This window comes from Ambystoma mexicanum, chromosome 14 (assembly GCF_040938575.1).
Source record: "Ambystoma mexicanum isolate Mex_15411 chromosome 14, UKY_AmexF1_1, whole genome shotgun sequence".
Lineage (NCBI taxonomy): Eukaryota > Metazoa > Chordata > Amphibia > Caudata > Ambystomatidae > Ambystoma > Ambystoma mexicanum.
This window is the reverse complement of record NC_090940.1, coordinates 425,426,317-425,443,392: the sequence shown is the minus strand read 5'-3', so window position 1 is coordinate 425,443,392 and position 17,076 is coordinate 425,426,317. Positions and strand designations below refer to the sequence as shown.

Here is a 17,076-nt window from a genome sequence, read left to right as displayed (position 1 = left end):
CCTCATTACGAGTCCGCCAGTCCGGACTTAATGTTGCCGGTATAACCATACCGGCACCATTTGCCTGATCAGCGAATTCCAACCTTCGATTCCGGAAATACGACCACCAGAAACCACCACTGCGGAGTCACCGCACCCGATAACTGCATTGGCAGAGAATCCCCCAGTTACCGGCAGTACGTAAGAGTAGCACGGACATGGAAACTCAGCCACAAAAATGGCGGAAAAACCGTGGACATGGTGGCGGTATCGCCGCCACCACGGAGATGACCTTAAACAGTGCCTGGTGAGCTGATTCAGGCCACAGGTGCACCAAATGAGCCCACAGGCTCTCACAACCCTGTTTTCCAAGATTACTGGGTCAGGTACTGGATGCCCTGCTGCGCCATGGGTCGGAACACATCACCCTACCCCGTACCCTTGCCCAGGTCATTGCCACCAAGTTGGCCTTCCATGCCATTGCCTCCATGCTAAATTGCATTGGTGCAGTAGACTGCACCCACATAGAGCTGACAGTACCACGTACAATCGAGATGGTGTACCGCAATAGGAAACTATACCACTCACTGAATGTACAGATGGTATGACGCTGGACAAGTGATAACACATTGCTACGCACGTTTCCCAGGGTCAACGCATGACTCAATGGTCATGCGGAATTTGACATTGCCACGGTACATGGAACGCTATGCTGGACAAAGCACATGCCTAATAGGTGAGTACAACTGCCAATGCATGGTCCCTGTGGAAGGGGGGGGGGGGGGCTTCCAGGGCAATGACCTGTGTGAGTGGCCTGTTGCAACTGCAAATGCCCCTGGCCCATGTAATGAACAGTCACCACAACCCACACATCACAAAGCTACACATGACAGGTGGGCACAGTGTGCCCGTACATACCCAGCCAAAGGAGATGCACAACCAAGACATGTTCTGCTAGTACAAGCTCATACAACTTGAGCCACTTAATACAGCCACCCACACTATGCACCACTGCCCCCACAATGCACATGATGTGCACATGAGACATTCTGCATCGACCACATCATCACAGTGTCTATGGACTGACTCATCCATGTGTGTATATCACTGCACAATGCCATACTCACCAACCACTACTGGCCGCAAGGGAAACTTCATATGCACAGCAAGTCGTTGGGCAATGTCCAAAAGCCAATGTGGACAACAATGACCCAGGAATGGTAATCACCCGCTGGTCAGACCACAGCTTGAACAATATGGATGATTGACTAATGACACATGATTGCACGGCATCTGATCAAGACATGTATACCACAAACACTGACATGTCCCCTCCATTTACATCCCATATAGATGATGCAGGATATGCACTCACGCCATGGCTGATGACGCCTGTACGGAGGCCAAGGAACAGGCATGAGGAGGCGTACAACAGGGCACATGTGGCGTGATCGAGATGACATTTGGCCTACTAAAGGCCAAGTTCCGCTGCTTGAGCAGATCTGGTGGATCACTGCTTTACAACCCAGTGAAGATGGGTAAAATAGTGCTCGTGTGTGCCATGCTGCACAATCTGTGCATGCGCAGGAACATTCCGCTGCCCCCAGACACACAGGATGATGGAGTGGATGATGAAGATGGGGATGGGTTGGCTCCACTCCCTCGCAGGGGGGCACAAGATGGTCAACAAGCATGGGATACACTCATTCGCATTTACCTTTGAGAGACGGCACATGAACAGCAGTGCATGAATATGATGTGCACTTTAATAAATGGATTGATTGCAAATGAAATTACGGATGTCCACTCATGAAAGAGTTTTCAAAGGTGTTTTATTGTAAACAAAGCAAAAAAGAAGGTGCATTGGATAGGAAAGCTGTACACCCATGCCCACCCACCACCCAAACGTACCCACCCCCAACTAGGGCCCAAACCACTAACCCCATAATGGACCTCCCTCACCACCCAAACGTACCCACCCCCATACACCCATTGTGTCCCAGAATGTCTTGTGGACAGCTATTCTCACATGGCACTGTTACCGGGGGCACTTATGTGCATGAGCGTCCTTGCCGGAGGGTCCAGTCAGCCGACTGGAGCGCCTCCGTGGGCTGGCAGTGGCAGAGCTTGATGGGGTGGTGTTGGTGGATTGCACTGGTGGTGTGACTGGTGGCGCACATTCAAAAAACACCTGCTGGGCAACCAACATGGACTTGGCGATGGTGGATGTCACACTGTTGCCCTCCCGGACATGGCGTGCCAAGGTGACAATGGTCATGGCAAATTGTCCAATGGCCCTGGAGAGCCGATGCAGCGATGTGGCATTGCTCTCTCGCTGCAGCCTCGCCTCCTCCCACTGCTGCATCAGCTCCTCCCGCTGCAGCCTAGCCTCCTCCAGCTGCCTTTCCACTAGCTGCGTTAGGGTGGCCTGCTGTTCCTCCATCCGCTGCATGCGGGCAGTTAGCTCTGCCATGGAGGGTGTTGGTGACCTCATGGGGCTGTGCATTGAGGGGGGGCTGAACTGTAGGTTGTGGAGGGATGACAGGTCGTCATGTTGTCCCCCTCCCCCTGTCTTTAGCCTGCATGGCTGGGACACTGCCGTCACTGGATGCAGCCTCCTCCGCAGTGCAGATGACCTGCAGGATGGCATCTGTGGCCATGGTAGGAGTGTGTGCCAATTGTGTGACGGCAGCCTGTGTGGGGATGGAGACGTCGGCTGGTGCATCCGTGTCAGATGTGGGTGGTGCTGGTGCTTGTGTCCCGGAGCAGCTTGCCTCGTCCTCCTGGGCAGGAGGGCTGCGTTGGCCACGTGCAGGTGGACGTTGCGTAGCCTGTCAGGCATTGTTACTGTCACTTGACATGGCTGTGGGTATACAGAGGGCATGCTGTTAGTTGTGTGGTGGTACTTGATGGGTCCATCACATGCATCAAACTGAACGATCTGTGACCACCTGCATTTACACACATATGACTGTTGATGCACTCAGGTGTGTGTCTCTGCTTGTACTCAGTCACACACTGTGTGCATGTCCAGGGGCCATGTATTGGTGGGGAGGGTGTTGCTTGTCATCTGGGTGATTGGTGGGTCCATTTTGTCACTTCTGCCCTGGCTGGGGGTGGGGCGGGGGGTTATCAGTGGGTCCATTGGGTCACTCCTGCCCTGGGGGGGGTTATCAGTGGGTCCATTGGGTCACTCCTTCCCTGGCTGGGGGGGTGGGTTATCAGTGGGGTCACTCCTGGGGTCCATTCACACTCATGGTTTTGTACTTTGTGCACTTACCGGCATCAACAGGTGGGCTCACTCCTGCCTCTGTGTCGCCAATGCCGTGTATGCCCTCAAGGCGCAGGACACTGCAACACCGCTCCTGCCCTGACTGCAGTTTCAGTGGGGATGCAGGGCCTCCACCGGTGCCAGTGCTGTGCTGGCGCTGTGCAGCGATGAGATTGCGCACTCTCAGCCTGAGGTCATCCCACCTCTTGTGGCAGTCCTTTACGGTGCATGTGGTCACCCCCAGTGCTGTGCACTTGCGTGCTGCTTCAGCCCACACCTCCTTACGGCGTTGCTGGGTTGCGCGCCGCTGGTCTGCGCTGAAAAGCATTTCCGCATGGTCCACTATATGCTCCAAAAGCACTGTCAGCTCTGCCTCACTGAACCTCTGCTTGCGCTGTCTTCGTGCTGGGATCCTGGATGCCATAGTGGTTAATGGTTTCTGCAGCTCAGGGAGGTGATCTGGCCTTTGGTGTCTGAGAATGGCAATGGATTGTGGTTTAAATAATGGCCACCTCTCTGTTTCTGTTTTTCACGATCATGGTATTTCCGCTTCCGGTGATTCCGTATCCTTGACGGCGGGGGCGGTCACTGGTTTTTCACTGCTTTTTGTGGTGATATGTCTGTGGGCGTGGGTGTTTACGTGCCGGCGGGGACACCGTTTCCGCGTTGGTGTGGTGCGCGCGACCGACAAGCCATAATCGGCTGTTCATACCGCGACCGCTAGGTTGCGGAAACAGTGTCACCGCCGTCACGGAATCACTGCATTCCGGAACGGCGGACTCGTAATGAGGCCCATTGACCATACTAGCCACGAGAATGAAAAAAGTGATATCTAAATTAGTGCATCCAGACCAGACTGGGTACGTCCCGGGTCGTAGTATGTCCTGGAATCTGAGAAGATTACATCACGTGACTGATAGGACGGCGTCCTCGGACCTTCCATGTACAATAGCTACGCTAGATGTAGCAAAGGCCTTTGTTTCAGTGAGATGGGATTGGCTTTATGCTACCATACATAGATTCGGATTTGGGCACGCATATATCAAGTCGGTCCAATTGGTGTACACCAGGAAGATGGCAAAAATTAAAATGGGTAGATGTATTTCCGAATCGTGGGAATTGAGTAAAGGCACAAGTCAAGGTATTCCTTTGTCGCTGCTGCTCTGTTTTGGCCATGGAGCCGATTGCCCAGTACCTCAGGATGGAATACAGGGATGCGGGTATTGAAATTCATGGGGCTAGGCACCTGATAGCCTTGTATGCAGATCATACTTTACTGTATATTCAGAATCCGGAGGACAATTTGGAGCTGTTATTAGAGCCCATGTCATTGTTGAGAAACTATCAGGGATTGCCATCAGTGTTGAGAAATCAGCAATATTCACGATAGCAGGGCTGAGAGGAGTAGAGAAGGGCACGCTGCTAGTATTAGCCTTACAGTGGGCAGAACATACATTTCGATACTTGAGGATTAATGTGTATCATGACCCGAAGAAAGAGCATATACATAACACACAACATGATCTGGAGGGAATTCAGAGCTCTATGAAGTTCTGGGCTAATTTGCCACAATCCATAATGGGGAGAGCGGCTCTTTTGAAGATGGTAGTACTGCCCAGAATATTACACTTTTTTGTGAATGTCCCACATTATATTCCTAGGGCATTCTTTAAGACATTGTAGGTTTTTTGTGGCAAAATGGGCAGAGCAGGATAGTGCTAGCAACATTATATAAGACACATGTGGAAGGGGGAATTAGAGTCCCGCACTTCGAACTGTACTACATAGCGGGACAGCTACAATTTGGGGTAGATTGTCTCGCAGAAGACCCAACAGCAGACACACAAATGCTGCAATCTGCCAGTACAAGTTCTTACTTAAGAGATGCTGTGGTTGGGGAAACTCTGGGGGAACTGGCGAACATATCTGGTGTCCCTGGGAGTGGAGATTTGTGATAGTTTTGGCAGCAATGGGGCTGAAGGACCACATATTGGTACAGACCCCATTGGTCTCTGTAATGTAATATCAACCTTGCTGCAGGTGCGCAGGGGCATACACAAGTATTGGGAAATGTGTGGGTTAGCCACGCTGGGGGATCTGCTGCAGCATACAGTGTTTTTACCCTTCTTGGAACTGGCAAATGAGACTGGGATACACATAGGCCCATATATGTTACATAACGCCATGAAAAGAGAGGTCCAGCAGAGGTGGCCTGTATATTGCGAATTAATGGAGAAACTTTCAGAAGTGGACACCCTATATGATATCGTAGAAGGGCGGCACACCATATCGAGGATATGCAACCTCCTACTGGCTAATGGGCCGCCTTTCTCACTAAGGAGCAAATGGGAGGAGGATCTGGGGGCCACCTTTGCAGGTACAAAATGGGGGAGGGTTCTGGGATACCACAGAAGAGTGTCAAGAAATGCAAGGTTGCAGCTCATACAATTGCTGGTGACGCACAGAGCGTATATGACTCCGAAGCGAATCTCCAGGTTCCCGGGAGCAGTAGCACATGGATGTCCACGGTGTAATGATATGGAAGCGGCCCAGCTCCATATGTTTTGGACATGTCCTGTGGTGTGGCGGTATTGGCAGGAGATAGCAAGCAGATTACAGAAAGGGGGGGAGTAGCATTAGATGCGCTTTCTCCGAGCGCATGCCTATTGGGCTTTTTCCCGCACCCCAGAGGTCGGAAACATGTGGCGAAGTTGAAGGATTTAGCGTGTATCTTGGCTAAACATTGAATTGCAATGACATGGAAATCGTCTAAAGGCCCTGAAATAGAGGACTGGTGGAGGGACGTGTATAGGTGGGGAATGGCGGAAACCGTGGTGTTGCTGAGGGCGGGGCAGAGAGATAGCAGAGATACCCCGGGGGCAAGGAGAGAAGGCGGTACCTTATTGTGCACCTTGATTGTTGGGGTTGAAAAAGTAGAAGAGGACAGGCACTAGCATGAGTACATGTGGTTATTCCCTGACGGAACATAGTGATATAACAAACAGCAGACAGAAAGTGGGGGTTCCAGGGGAAGGAGGGGCGTGATGAGATTTATGTTACGGTATGTAGGAAGACAGTAGATATTGTATATGATGTTGCAAGTTTGGTTTGAGTTTTGTAAAACTAATAAAACATATTTTAAAAAAAGAAAAAAAAAATCTAAGCTTTGATTTCTCCTTCATTTCTGCAGAAGAACCAAACTGCAAAGTACGTGGGGAGTGATCCAACATTGCTGTTCCACTCGACAGCATATGCCTTAACTCTTGTATTCCCATAGACCTTTGAGTCCTTGCAGGTACCACAAAGGTCTAAATGTTGTTACTACTCTCTCTCATCATGCTTCTCTCCATATGTGAATGACTATACGTGCTTGCCCTGTAAAGTTTTTACTTCAATCTGAATGTAGGGTGACTAGACTAGAATTCTCCTTTCCTAATGCAATTGAAATTGGCATCCTCATGTCAAAATCATTTCTTTGCTGTTTGCAGTATAAAAGCTTTATAACCCATTTAAAATTGTGATAGGAAAGCCGTTCTAAACCAATCTAGTGATTTTTATTAAAGCAGGGTTTCTCAGCGTTTTGTTGATGTGAGACCTCTTAGCTTGTAGCAATATGTTCTAAAAACTGGGAATGAATGTGTCTGGGGTTAAGACATGGAAAATAGTTAAGCATCTCCAGACCAACAGTGTTGCGACCTTGATAACGTTGTATGACACCAATTGCTCTGGCCCCACTAAACCGTCCCATCAATCGATTTAAATCTCATATTACCATTGTTCTGTATTGACAGTGAAATGTCTATTTTTTCAGAAATGGAAGATAATGTCTTGCCAGATGAGGATCGAACAGTTGAAAGAAACAATATGCAATGGCAATGAAGCAATAATAAAAGGTATGAGATAACATGTCGTGTGCTGGATAAAGATAAATAAGGACATTTTGCAAAATGAATGCTGAAGCACAGTCATTAGACATTTTGAACCCAAAACGTGAACTTTAGAATAGACCTAGAGCCCTAGCGGCTTGTGAGCTAGAAATCCACACCCCATATGGAATGCAGCCTTTCATCTTGCTTACTCTTTCCTGACAGATTTATACAATCTTGCATCATGTGGCATCCAGATATCTTTTTTTTTTTTAACCATGTTTTCTCCTGTGTTGATCTGTTTCTTCTCTTGGCATTGTGTGCCTGGCCACCCTCTGTCATTCAGGCCCAGGTACCTGCTCACCCTGCCACCCTCCTGCACTGCCTCCATGCCACCCCCTGCACTGGGGATCTGTATATGTACCCATAGAGTCCCCCTCCCACTTTTCTTTTGCCCTTATTAGATATACCTTATCTGACTATAGGTTAACTAGCCACTTGCTGGCTCCACAACCATGGTTTATTGCCTTTATTTTATTTAGTATTTATTCTGTTCTCCCCTTCCATGCACTTTCCCACTTTCCCTTTTCCATGCACTTGCGCTTTAATATCACTGGGCCTAGCATATCGCTGTTTTCTTTTTCTTGTTCTCCCTTGTTCCCCTCCCTTTTGCCTGGTCGCACTCTGAAACACTTGTGTACGAGTGCGATATAAATAAAATATAATTTAATTTCATGTCTAACAAGCCGTGTCTAGAAATTATTTCCTCAGCTAATGATGCTTAGAATTAGAACCTGAAACACTCAGGTTCCAAAAGGAGCATTCCCAGATCCTGTTTGCAGACAATCTTTTTTTTCATTCATCATATTTGAGCTGGCACACCACCCTTTTGATAGAGCTCTAGTGATTGTTCTGCAATGTGTTGCTTCATTATATCAAGTGATGCTTTCAATGTACTATTATTAATCTCTGCAGAAGCTGGTCTCTTTCCAGCTGTATTTTTTAGATGCTCTTTATTGGTGCATGTTGTGTTGCTACCCCTACTCCGTTTTCTCAAGTTTGTATCCAGATGCACTGCCAAGTGTACAAAAGGACACGTCTACTCCCCTGTTTTCATATGTTTGTGCCCTGGATTGCTAATCTTTTAGCAAGTTGAAGTTATAGAAGACTTCATGTTATGAAAGTTAGCACTGTGAAGGGAGATGTTGATCATACATGTGCCTTTGCCAGTTTCCTCACTCGGGTACATTTTTCCCAGTTGATGGCAAGGGGCGAGTTTCAATGAAGAAATATGGCCAGGATTATTGCACCATTGTATTGTGCTTGGTTAATTGTGTGGTAGGGATCTGCACCTGGATTAGCTCCTTTTTAGACAATAGATCTATGCGTGTGTTCTCTCCACTAGCAGCCGCCCCACCTGCACCTGTCTCCCGTGGCGTGCCACAAGGATCTTGTGTTTCACCCACATTGTATAACGTGTTCACCAAACCTCTCTTCGATATATTGGACTATCTGGGTGTCACTTACACCAACTATGCCGACGACACCCAGATACTAATCCCTATCTCAGGTGACTACACGGCTGACTCCCTCGCTATCAATGTCATCTACCAGGTCATCCAGGCGTGGATGGCTCAACACGGACTCTGTCTTAATGATGAAAATACTGAGCTCCTTATTCTTGGTTCGCCACAACAATTTACCAAACTCGACCCTGCGTTCAAGTCCTTCATCATCGATGGGAATATTATTCCAACCGCCAAGGACACAAAAACCCTAGGGATCTACATTGGCTCAACCCTACCCCTGACCAGACAAACTGACTGTCTCTTCCGCAGCGGGATATACCTGCAAGCTTATTACAGCCTGTCGCCCTTTCCTCTCTGCAACCAATTGTCACCCTGGCTAGAACTCTTGTATTATCCAAGATTGATTACTGCAATGTACTGTACGTAGGCACCAATTGCTGCAAACTAAACAAGTTGCAAATTGTCCAAAACAATGCTATTAGAGCTGCCCTCAACATTCCCAGGCGCCAACACATATCCGACACCAGACGCAATATTCGCTCTCAGTCCCACACCGTATCTCCCTGAAAACCCTGACTCTTACCCACAAATGCCTTCATAACCAAGCTCCCTGCTACCTGGCTAACCGATTTGCCCTCCACAACTCCCCAACTCCATTAGACCCCGCAGAATGGAAATAAAATACTAAATACCAGCTGCAGGATCAGATGGAGTGCAGGTAACTTTGCATGGAAATGGAGCACATCATAATAATTTGAACACATCAAGGGAAAGGATTTGATCAATGATTCCAGGTCAAGTAATTATATGAAAGTCTGCAACTGACCGTCCCAAGATAAATTAATACCCCAACGTAACCCTTTCATTGGAATTGTGTGCATTTTGTGCTTTTTTAAAAAGCTTTCTGCTCGCTTTGAGCCATCCTGGTCCCCAACCATGCCATTTGCTTAATTTCTGCCGTGCCCCCTCCCGCCCTCAAAGTCCTTGATTGGGCCTGCAGCCCCATTGAACCATCTGCAACCCATTGTTTCCATTGGTTTGAACTTTAGTTTTGTTTTATTCTATGGTGCTTTCCACACCGTAGTACTCCTCGGCCCACCTCCTCTCCGATCGCTTCCTGTTTCCCTGCTGCCCTCCTCCCTTCCCATCCCGCCCTCTGATTGTGACGTGGAGCCCTTATAGGATGACCTCAGCCCTCGGCGAAGGGCCCCTAGGCAAAGGGCAGCTCCCGAAGAAGCAGCTCCAGTCTGTTTGCCCGTGTTCGCCTGGGAAGCCTGCAGCCGTCAACCGGCAGCGACAGATAAGGTAATTGTGGTGTAGGTAGGAGGTACAGCCCTTACTGTATTTCATGAACTACCGAACCACTCTCATTACCTAATACCTTACTCCCCCAGGCAAATAACCTATTTATGCAATTAAGCCATAATTATCATAAACCTAATTCTAAAAGATATGCATTTAAATCTGCCTCATTGTGTAAGGTGACCATATTTTGCATCCAGCCTAATCGGGTTACTCAGCCATTTTCTGCATCTAGCCTATTTGTGTTAGTCGTCCACAGTTTTCGCTTGGGCAGATTTGGGTGTGGTAGAGTTGTGTGGACTAGCCTTGTGCCACATCTAGATAGAATGGTGACAATTAGCATGCCCCATATCTAGATAGAACTGTGAAGATTTGCCTTGTATCACATCTAGATCGAATGGTGATGATTAGCCTGTGTCACATCTAGATAGAATGGTGAAGACTAGCATCCCCCACATCTAAATAGAAATGTGAAAATTAGCATGCGCCACATCCACAGAGAATTGCAGAGATTAGCCTTGCGCCCCATCTAGATGGAATGGGGACGATTAGCATGCCCCACATCTAGATAGAATTGTGAAGATTAGCATCCCTCACATCTAGATAGAAATGTGAATATTAGCCCGCGCCACATCTAAATAGAAATGTGAAGATTAGCATACGTCACATCCACAGAGAATTGTGGAGATTAGCCTTGCGCCCCATCTAGATGGCACTGTGACGATTAACCTTGCCTCACTTAGAGATAGAATTGTGAAGGTTAGCATGCGTCACATCTAGGCAGGGATGCCACTAACCAGCCCCTACTTAAAAAAAAAACCTCACCTGACTGCATACACCTCTCAACCTCAGAAATGAACACAACCATACCTCTACAGCACAAAAATCCACACACACTTCACCACACTGCAACAACACAACAAACCACACATAGCCTAGCACAACAGCATGAAAAACACACCTTAGCTCAGCAAATGATGTAAACCGAACGGAAGCTGTGAAAGGTAGCCCATACTTACAGGGGTACCCCGAATCATACTCACAGCAGATTAATAGTTCACCCCTCTAGGGAAGTAAGGCCAATAGTCCTTATCTTGCAAGGATAACAGATTTAATCTGTACAAAAATTAGGACGGGGGGCAAAGGACTCTGCTCCCCGACCGGCATTCTGGCCAGCTCCTCCAGACTGGTGCTAAGCAGGCGCCTTATATAATGTTTGACTTGGTCACTGGATATTGGCATAGCTCATCCAAAACTGTCCTCCTTCCTTGCAAGGGATGCTGCAGTCTTCCTTCTTGCATCTCCGGGTTTCCATTTAGGACAAAACTACTGCTGCCTATTCAAGAATACATTGTAGCTTTTGTTTATCTTATTTTGCTTTATTATAAACATGCATATATAAATACAACTTCTCGCCACTCATATTTTATCTGGTCCAGTAATTCTCCTTAAAACCTTGTTTTCCCATACTGTTACATGGTGTACATGAGCCCCAGCCTACCTGGGTGTTTTGATGGACACGAAACAGCTTCCGAGTTACCTTGTGTGCTCTGCCAGAGCTACCCGGGCACCAAGCAATGCCTGTAGTCTTTCTTTAGCACAGGTTGCATTCCTTTTGGCACATAGCTCTTTACTGTGCTTTGACATTTTAAAACTACATTGAATAACATTTACAAGTATTTTCAGCTAATGGTTATTTGCACCTTATATTTAAATACTAACTATCTTCATTTAGTGGCTGGCCACCTCTGTGTGCGATTTATATTTGCATGAAAAAGCTTTCTCAGTGCTATAGTGCTCAGAGAAGTCTTGCCTAATTGTAAAGTGCTTGGGGGTGCAGGAAGGCGCTAGCTCCTCCCCAACAGCTGCCAGTAGGACTGCACTTTTCTTCTGCTCAGTCCTACGAGTTTACCCCACCCACCCCCCACCACCTTCTTGCCTTACAGATAGATCCAGCAGCGGACCACGAACGTGGTGATAGTGCACAGTATAAAAAAAACCTTTAACAACATAACTATCAATCACTGATTGAGACTCTAGGGTAAATGTGGAAGGACCACCCTTAGACCATACACAACACAAAATGCAAAGTCCATCCACTAGTTGCTCCTTTTTAAGGCACACAATTATTACCAATATACAAATACTGTATTTGCTAATTCAAATGATATTTTGACTATTATAATACAATCTAAAAAAGACTATCGCACACAACTTACTGGCAGCAGATCTACAATTGATTGTACATTGCACAAATCCCTAAACAGCCTAAAACAAGAAATAACAATCACTGTGGCGTGTAACCCTTTTTACCAACATCTCCTCTCATGTGCCATGAACTAGTTACTCTTAATATACATTTCTAGACATCGACATAAGCCCAACATATTTTGTTTCTATTTCTCACAGTTATTAACTCTGGGGAACTTCAACAGGGGAATGTTCTGGCTGTAGGAGCATTTTTAGATCCTGCTTGGGAGAGACGCTTCTGGATTATAAATCAAATTCAACCACGTATAGAATGTTCCCTTTCAAGCACATCATGGATATTAAAATGCTCTACACTATGTTGCCTCACATTCTACTGTGTTGATTCCAGTAGTGCCTTAAAGTATTCATAAAGTATATTGTGCACCATCATTACTACTTAGTTCACATGTGGTTTCAATCATAGGTGTTAAAGTGCATTATATTGCATAGCATGTAGTTGCATATCAAAACGCATATATTGCTACAATTAATTTGCTGTGTATCCGATCCAACATATTAAATCTGTCATACAGTACCACCAAATAATTTGCATCTTTACTCAATTCACAACAGTCTCTTCTACTTCAATGGGGGGGCCACCATGCCTTCTGTTGCATACATCAACTCTAAGGTTTGTCTTCAGAAATCAACCTCTTTTACTGGTTGAAGTCCCCACGGAATGGAATATATAGATAGACGGCTAATATTAGTAGCCAACACACAACACCACAGAGCACTCTAGCACTATGCTGCTATTAACCGACAAGCATCCCTTTATCTTAAAGGTTATGGAAGCCTCATCGACTCGAATGCCGGCCTGCCATGTTATTTGTACTTCTGAGTGGGGAGAATAAACATCCTACGAAAGCAACAACATAAAAAAGATGTGGTCGTTGATTCCGTAGGCTATTTAACTATAGGCTGATAATCTCAAAAACGAATCTCAACTAGTTTTTCTCGTTTACTGCCCGCTTAGAGTGGCAGACAGCTTTCAGTGTGTTCTGTGTAACTGCTTGTGTGTGGCGTTCGGCTACGATTATGTGCTGAGTTTGCTTCTATTTAGATTGTGCTGCACGTTGCGTAGGCGAAGTGTCATTTTCTAAGAATTTAAATTTCGTCTATATTTCAACACTAGAGCCATTCTATTTGTATCACATATTCTTTTTTATGCACCTAAATCATGTTTCATATGTACCTGCGGTATGGCAAATATCATATATATTTGTCCATAAAGGACACCATTGCTTTTGAATGATAACATAAATAGCTCATCCAGAAAGAAAAGCAAATTTAGCACTTCATTTTATTCCATTAAATTAGCTCATTTAGACCTGTGATTTTACTTTTTATAAGGAAAATGAATTCCTGTACCTTACTAAACAAAATATCTTTATCAGAAACATGATCCACACTTTTCTTAACTTTGTATAATACAGTCCATTTGAAATCATTAAAGTTATGACTGTATGAGACAAAATGGTTCACAAGTGGAGAAGTCAAAATCTTGTTCTTAATACAACTTTTATGTTCTGTGTTTTTGTCCTGATCTTTCTTTCAGTTATTCTTATATAGAGCAATTCACAAGGGCAGGCATATTTCATAAACCGCCATTTCAGTTAGAGTTAGTGTAAACAATCTGTTTCCACTTAGTTTGCAGGCCTAGTTCTACTTCGGTACTTCTAATTCTTTGCTTACAGCACTTCCACTGCCCGCATGGAGCATGTCCCATGATTTTCTCAGTCCCCCACAAATATATAATGGTGGGCTGTTTATCTCAGCACAACCTAATGTCATTTCTTATCAGTTGGCCCTTCAAGTTCCTACCCCTTTCAAAGGTAAAAATAGATCGTTCCATGGAGTACTGCCACCTTATCATATTTTCCAATGTCTATTGACAATTGTTTTGATGCAGTTAGAGAGGTTTGAGAATGTATTAATGAAGGCCAATTTGTTGAACTCTTTATTTTTGTAAACCTCATGTAACAAGGCTTCTCTGTCATAGTATTTCACTCTTTTAAGTGCATTGTTAACAGGTTTTCTTGTATATTCTTCGTTCACCAACTTCCTACTCAATTTCTCAGCTGTTTGTCTGAGCGATTTCTTTTCAACCTGAGAAATTGCCCAAATGGAACATCTGGAATATCATCGCTTATGTGTTTTGGATGGTGACTTCAATAGGTCAGAAGGGAGTTCCTATAAATGGTTTCACTGATGGTGTATTGGAACCCTAACTAGACACTGCAAGGAAATCAACCATAGTATTCTGAAAGTTGGCTGTGAAATGTAAATAATGATCTTGGTTATTAAGCCAATAAACAAAGGCTCTTGCTGTGAACCCCCTTGCCCCTGTTCAGATCATTATAACATCATCAGTGTAGTGCTTCCTAACCCTTATTTGTTTTAAGAAAGGGGTTTGTTCCTTATAGATCTTATTTTATTCTAGTTTATCAACGTACAGATTAGCTACACTTGGTGTCACTGTCGCTCCCCTGTCTATGCCATTGACTTCATGGTAAATCGTTCAAAAACATGAAATAATTCTCAGTCAGTTGAATCTCTATGCACCAAAGTATAAACGAATTTGGTGTCACACAATTTGTTCTCTTTCTATACAATAGTTCCTCTAAAATGTTCAGAGATGCTTCCTGGGGTATCATGGTGTAGAGTGATGTAGTATCCAGAGTAACAAGTCATTCTTTAGCTGGATTAATTGCCAATCCCTCTATCAAGTTAATAGTCATGGTTGTTTTTTTAAGGTGAGATTTCATGGCCTGCACAAATGGTTGTGGATAAATGTCTTGATTTCAACAATGGTTCTAAAACTGAATCCACGCTCGTAACTATTGGACGACCAAAGCTTTATGGATCTTCTGTAAAATATAGCATTTTGGGATTCTAGGCTCATCATTTACCAAAAATAAGACCTCTTCTTTTCAAATCCATCCTCTTTATACTTAATTTTTTTTTAATTTGTTTATTTGTTTTGGTTTGTTATAAACCTTTACAAAAAGATACAAGAAGAATCAGCAACAAATGCACAATACACCAAATAAGAAACACAGAGCAACACTATACTAGGATGAGAAATATTAACTTAAGTAAATTTAAAACACAATTGGTTCGATTTCAGAATAAGAACCTTACAAAGTAAAGAAATTAAATGATGAAAACGATTCATTATTTTACATAAAATGCATATTCGTAGTAAGTGAAAAATCAATAAAAATGACTGAGTAGACTATACAATAACAACTAAAGGATTGGTACAGTTCATACAAAAGATCGTAGTAGTATTTTAACACTTGCATGAAACAGCTTTCCTCAACTTAAAATCCACCCTAGAAGAGTCACACATAATAACCGTAAGCGAAAGGAAAGAAGACAGAATAACATTCTTTCGCCACACTAACATAAATCGCAAACATTTCTCAAGAAAGAAGTGACCCGGATATTCAGGATTGCTGAATTCTCATGTAACATTCTGTGCCATATAAATTCTCTGTTTACCTCATAGATTGAAGGTACAAATTGGGCAAAATAACTTATCCTGTAGGGTAAAAGCCCCGAACACACCAACAGAATATGTTGTAGAGTTTCTACGACTCCTTCCTTTTTACAGAAACTACACCATTTCCAATCCCCTGAGATGCAATTTCTAATACATTTAATTTGATTGGTATGAATTACGTTAAATCGAAAACGCATGTAGTCGTTCCGCATTTGTTTACTAGAATATTTTTTAAGGTAGCTTTCCATAGCCGGAATCCATTTCCAAACGGAACATGCATGTTTATATAGTTTGGTTTCCGAGATTTTACTTTTAGTTTCTTGCCAGTCAAAACCCAAGAGGCTGGTTTTAACTTTATTGGGTTTGTTGCAAAGTGAAACTACGGACATACCAATCTTCACTAAATATTGCATCGTTTCCTCATGTAACAAGTCGAAAAAAGGGTTGACAGGATCCCTAGCCGCACACATACATACAAAGAATCCTCAGTCGCCTTGTGGCATTTACGCCACAAGTACATACGTTTCCAGGTAACCATAGTGGTAAGAGAAGTTAATCCAAATTCGTATTTGATCAATTCTAATGGCAAACATTTATGTAGGAAAAAGAGTACGGACCTCCAGATGCTACCTTCTATATAAGTCAAAAATGCATGTAAATCTTCAAAAAACAATTCCAGACCATAGGTAAGATGGGGTATAGCTTTTTTGATATAGAACTCTCTCAGCGGGGTCGCAGAGAACTTCCCAAATTTTGTTTCAATCGCACGCATTTGCCTAATCACAATCTCAGCTTTTAGTTTCAGCTGACTTTTGATTAGAGTGTTGGACCCTGCCCCAGAAAGGTGGAATCCCAAATACTTGAAGGCAGATTGAGCTTTAATGGTTTTGTTGCCACAAGGCCATGTAAAGGCATTGTCCTTCTTATTAGGTCTACCAAAGCGTACAATGACGGTCTTGGATGGATTGATTTTAATCCGTAAATCGAGAATAAACCTCTCAAAGGCCTTAGGCAATCGCTGAAGGCCAACCTTAGTATTGTCCATGAGAAGGAAATCATCGGAATACGCCATCCATGATAAACAAATACCATTCAATTTGGGACTGACCAGACCCTTATTATTCAAAGCTTTGTTAGCACCACTCACATAAAGATTAAAAATAGTGGGGGCTAACATGCAACCTTGTCTCAGGCCATTAGGAATAACAAGTTCTCTGGAGAGGAGACCTTCTGTATTTAATCGTATTCTTATCCTAGTATCCGAATAAAGTGCCATAATAATTTCAAGCAGGTGAATAGGGATCTCAAGATCTTTAAGTAGTTGCCATAGAATTTTCCTGTCAACAAGATCAAAGGCAGAACTAAGATCCA

At 44.4% G+C, this 17,076-nt stretch overlaps 1 protein-coding gene across 1 annotated transcript in view; it reads left to right on the top strand.

The window, feature by feature from the left end:
* Positions 1-17,076, top strand: part of ATG14 (autophagy related 14) — a 1,873,818-nt gene that overhangs the window by 689,211 nt on the left and 1,167,531 nt on the right. The window contains exon 4 of the mRNA XM_069637604.1: positions 7,062-7,143. Within this exon, the coding sequence (XP_069493705.1) occupies positions 7,062-7,143 (82 nt within the window). The remainder of the gene's footprint in view (positions 1-7,061; positions 7,144-17,076) is intronic.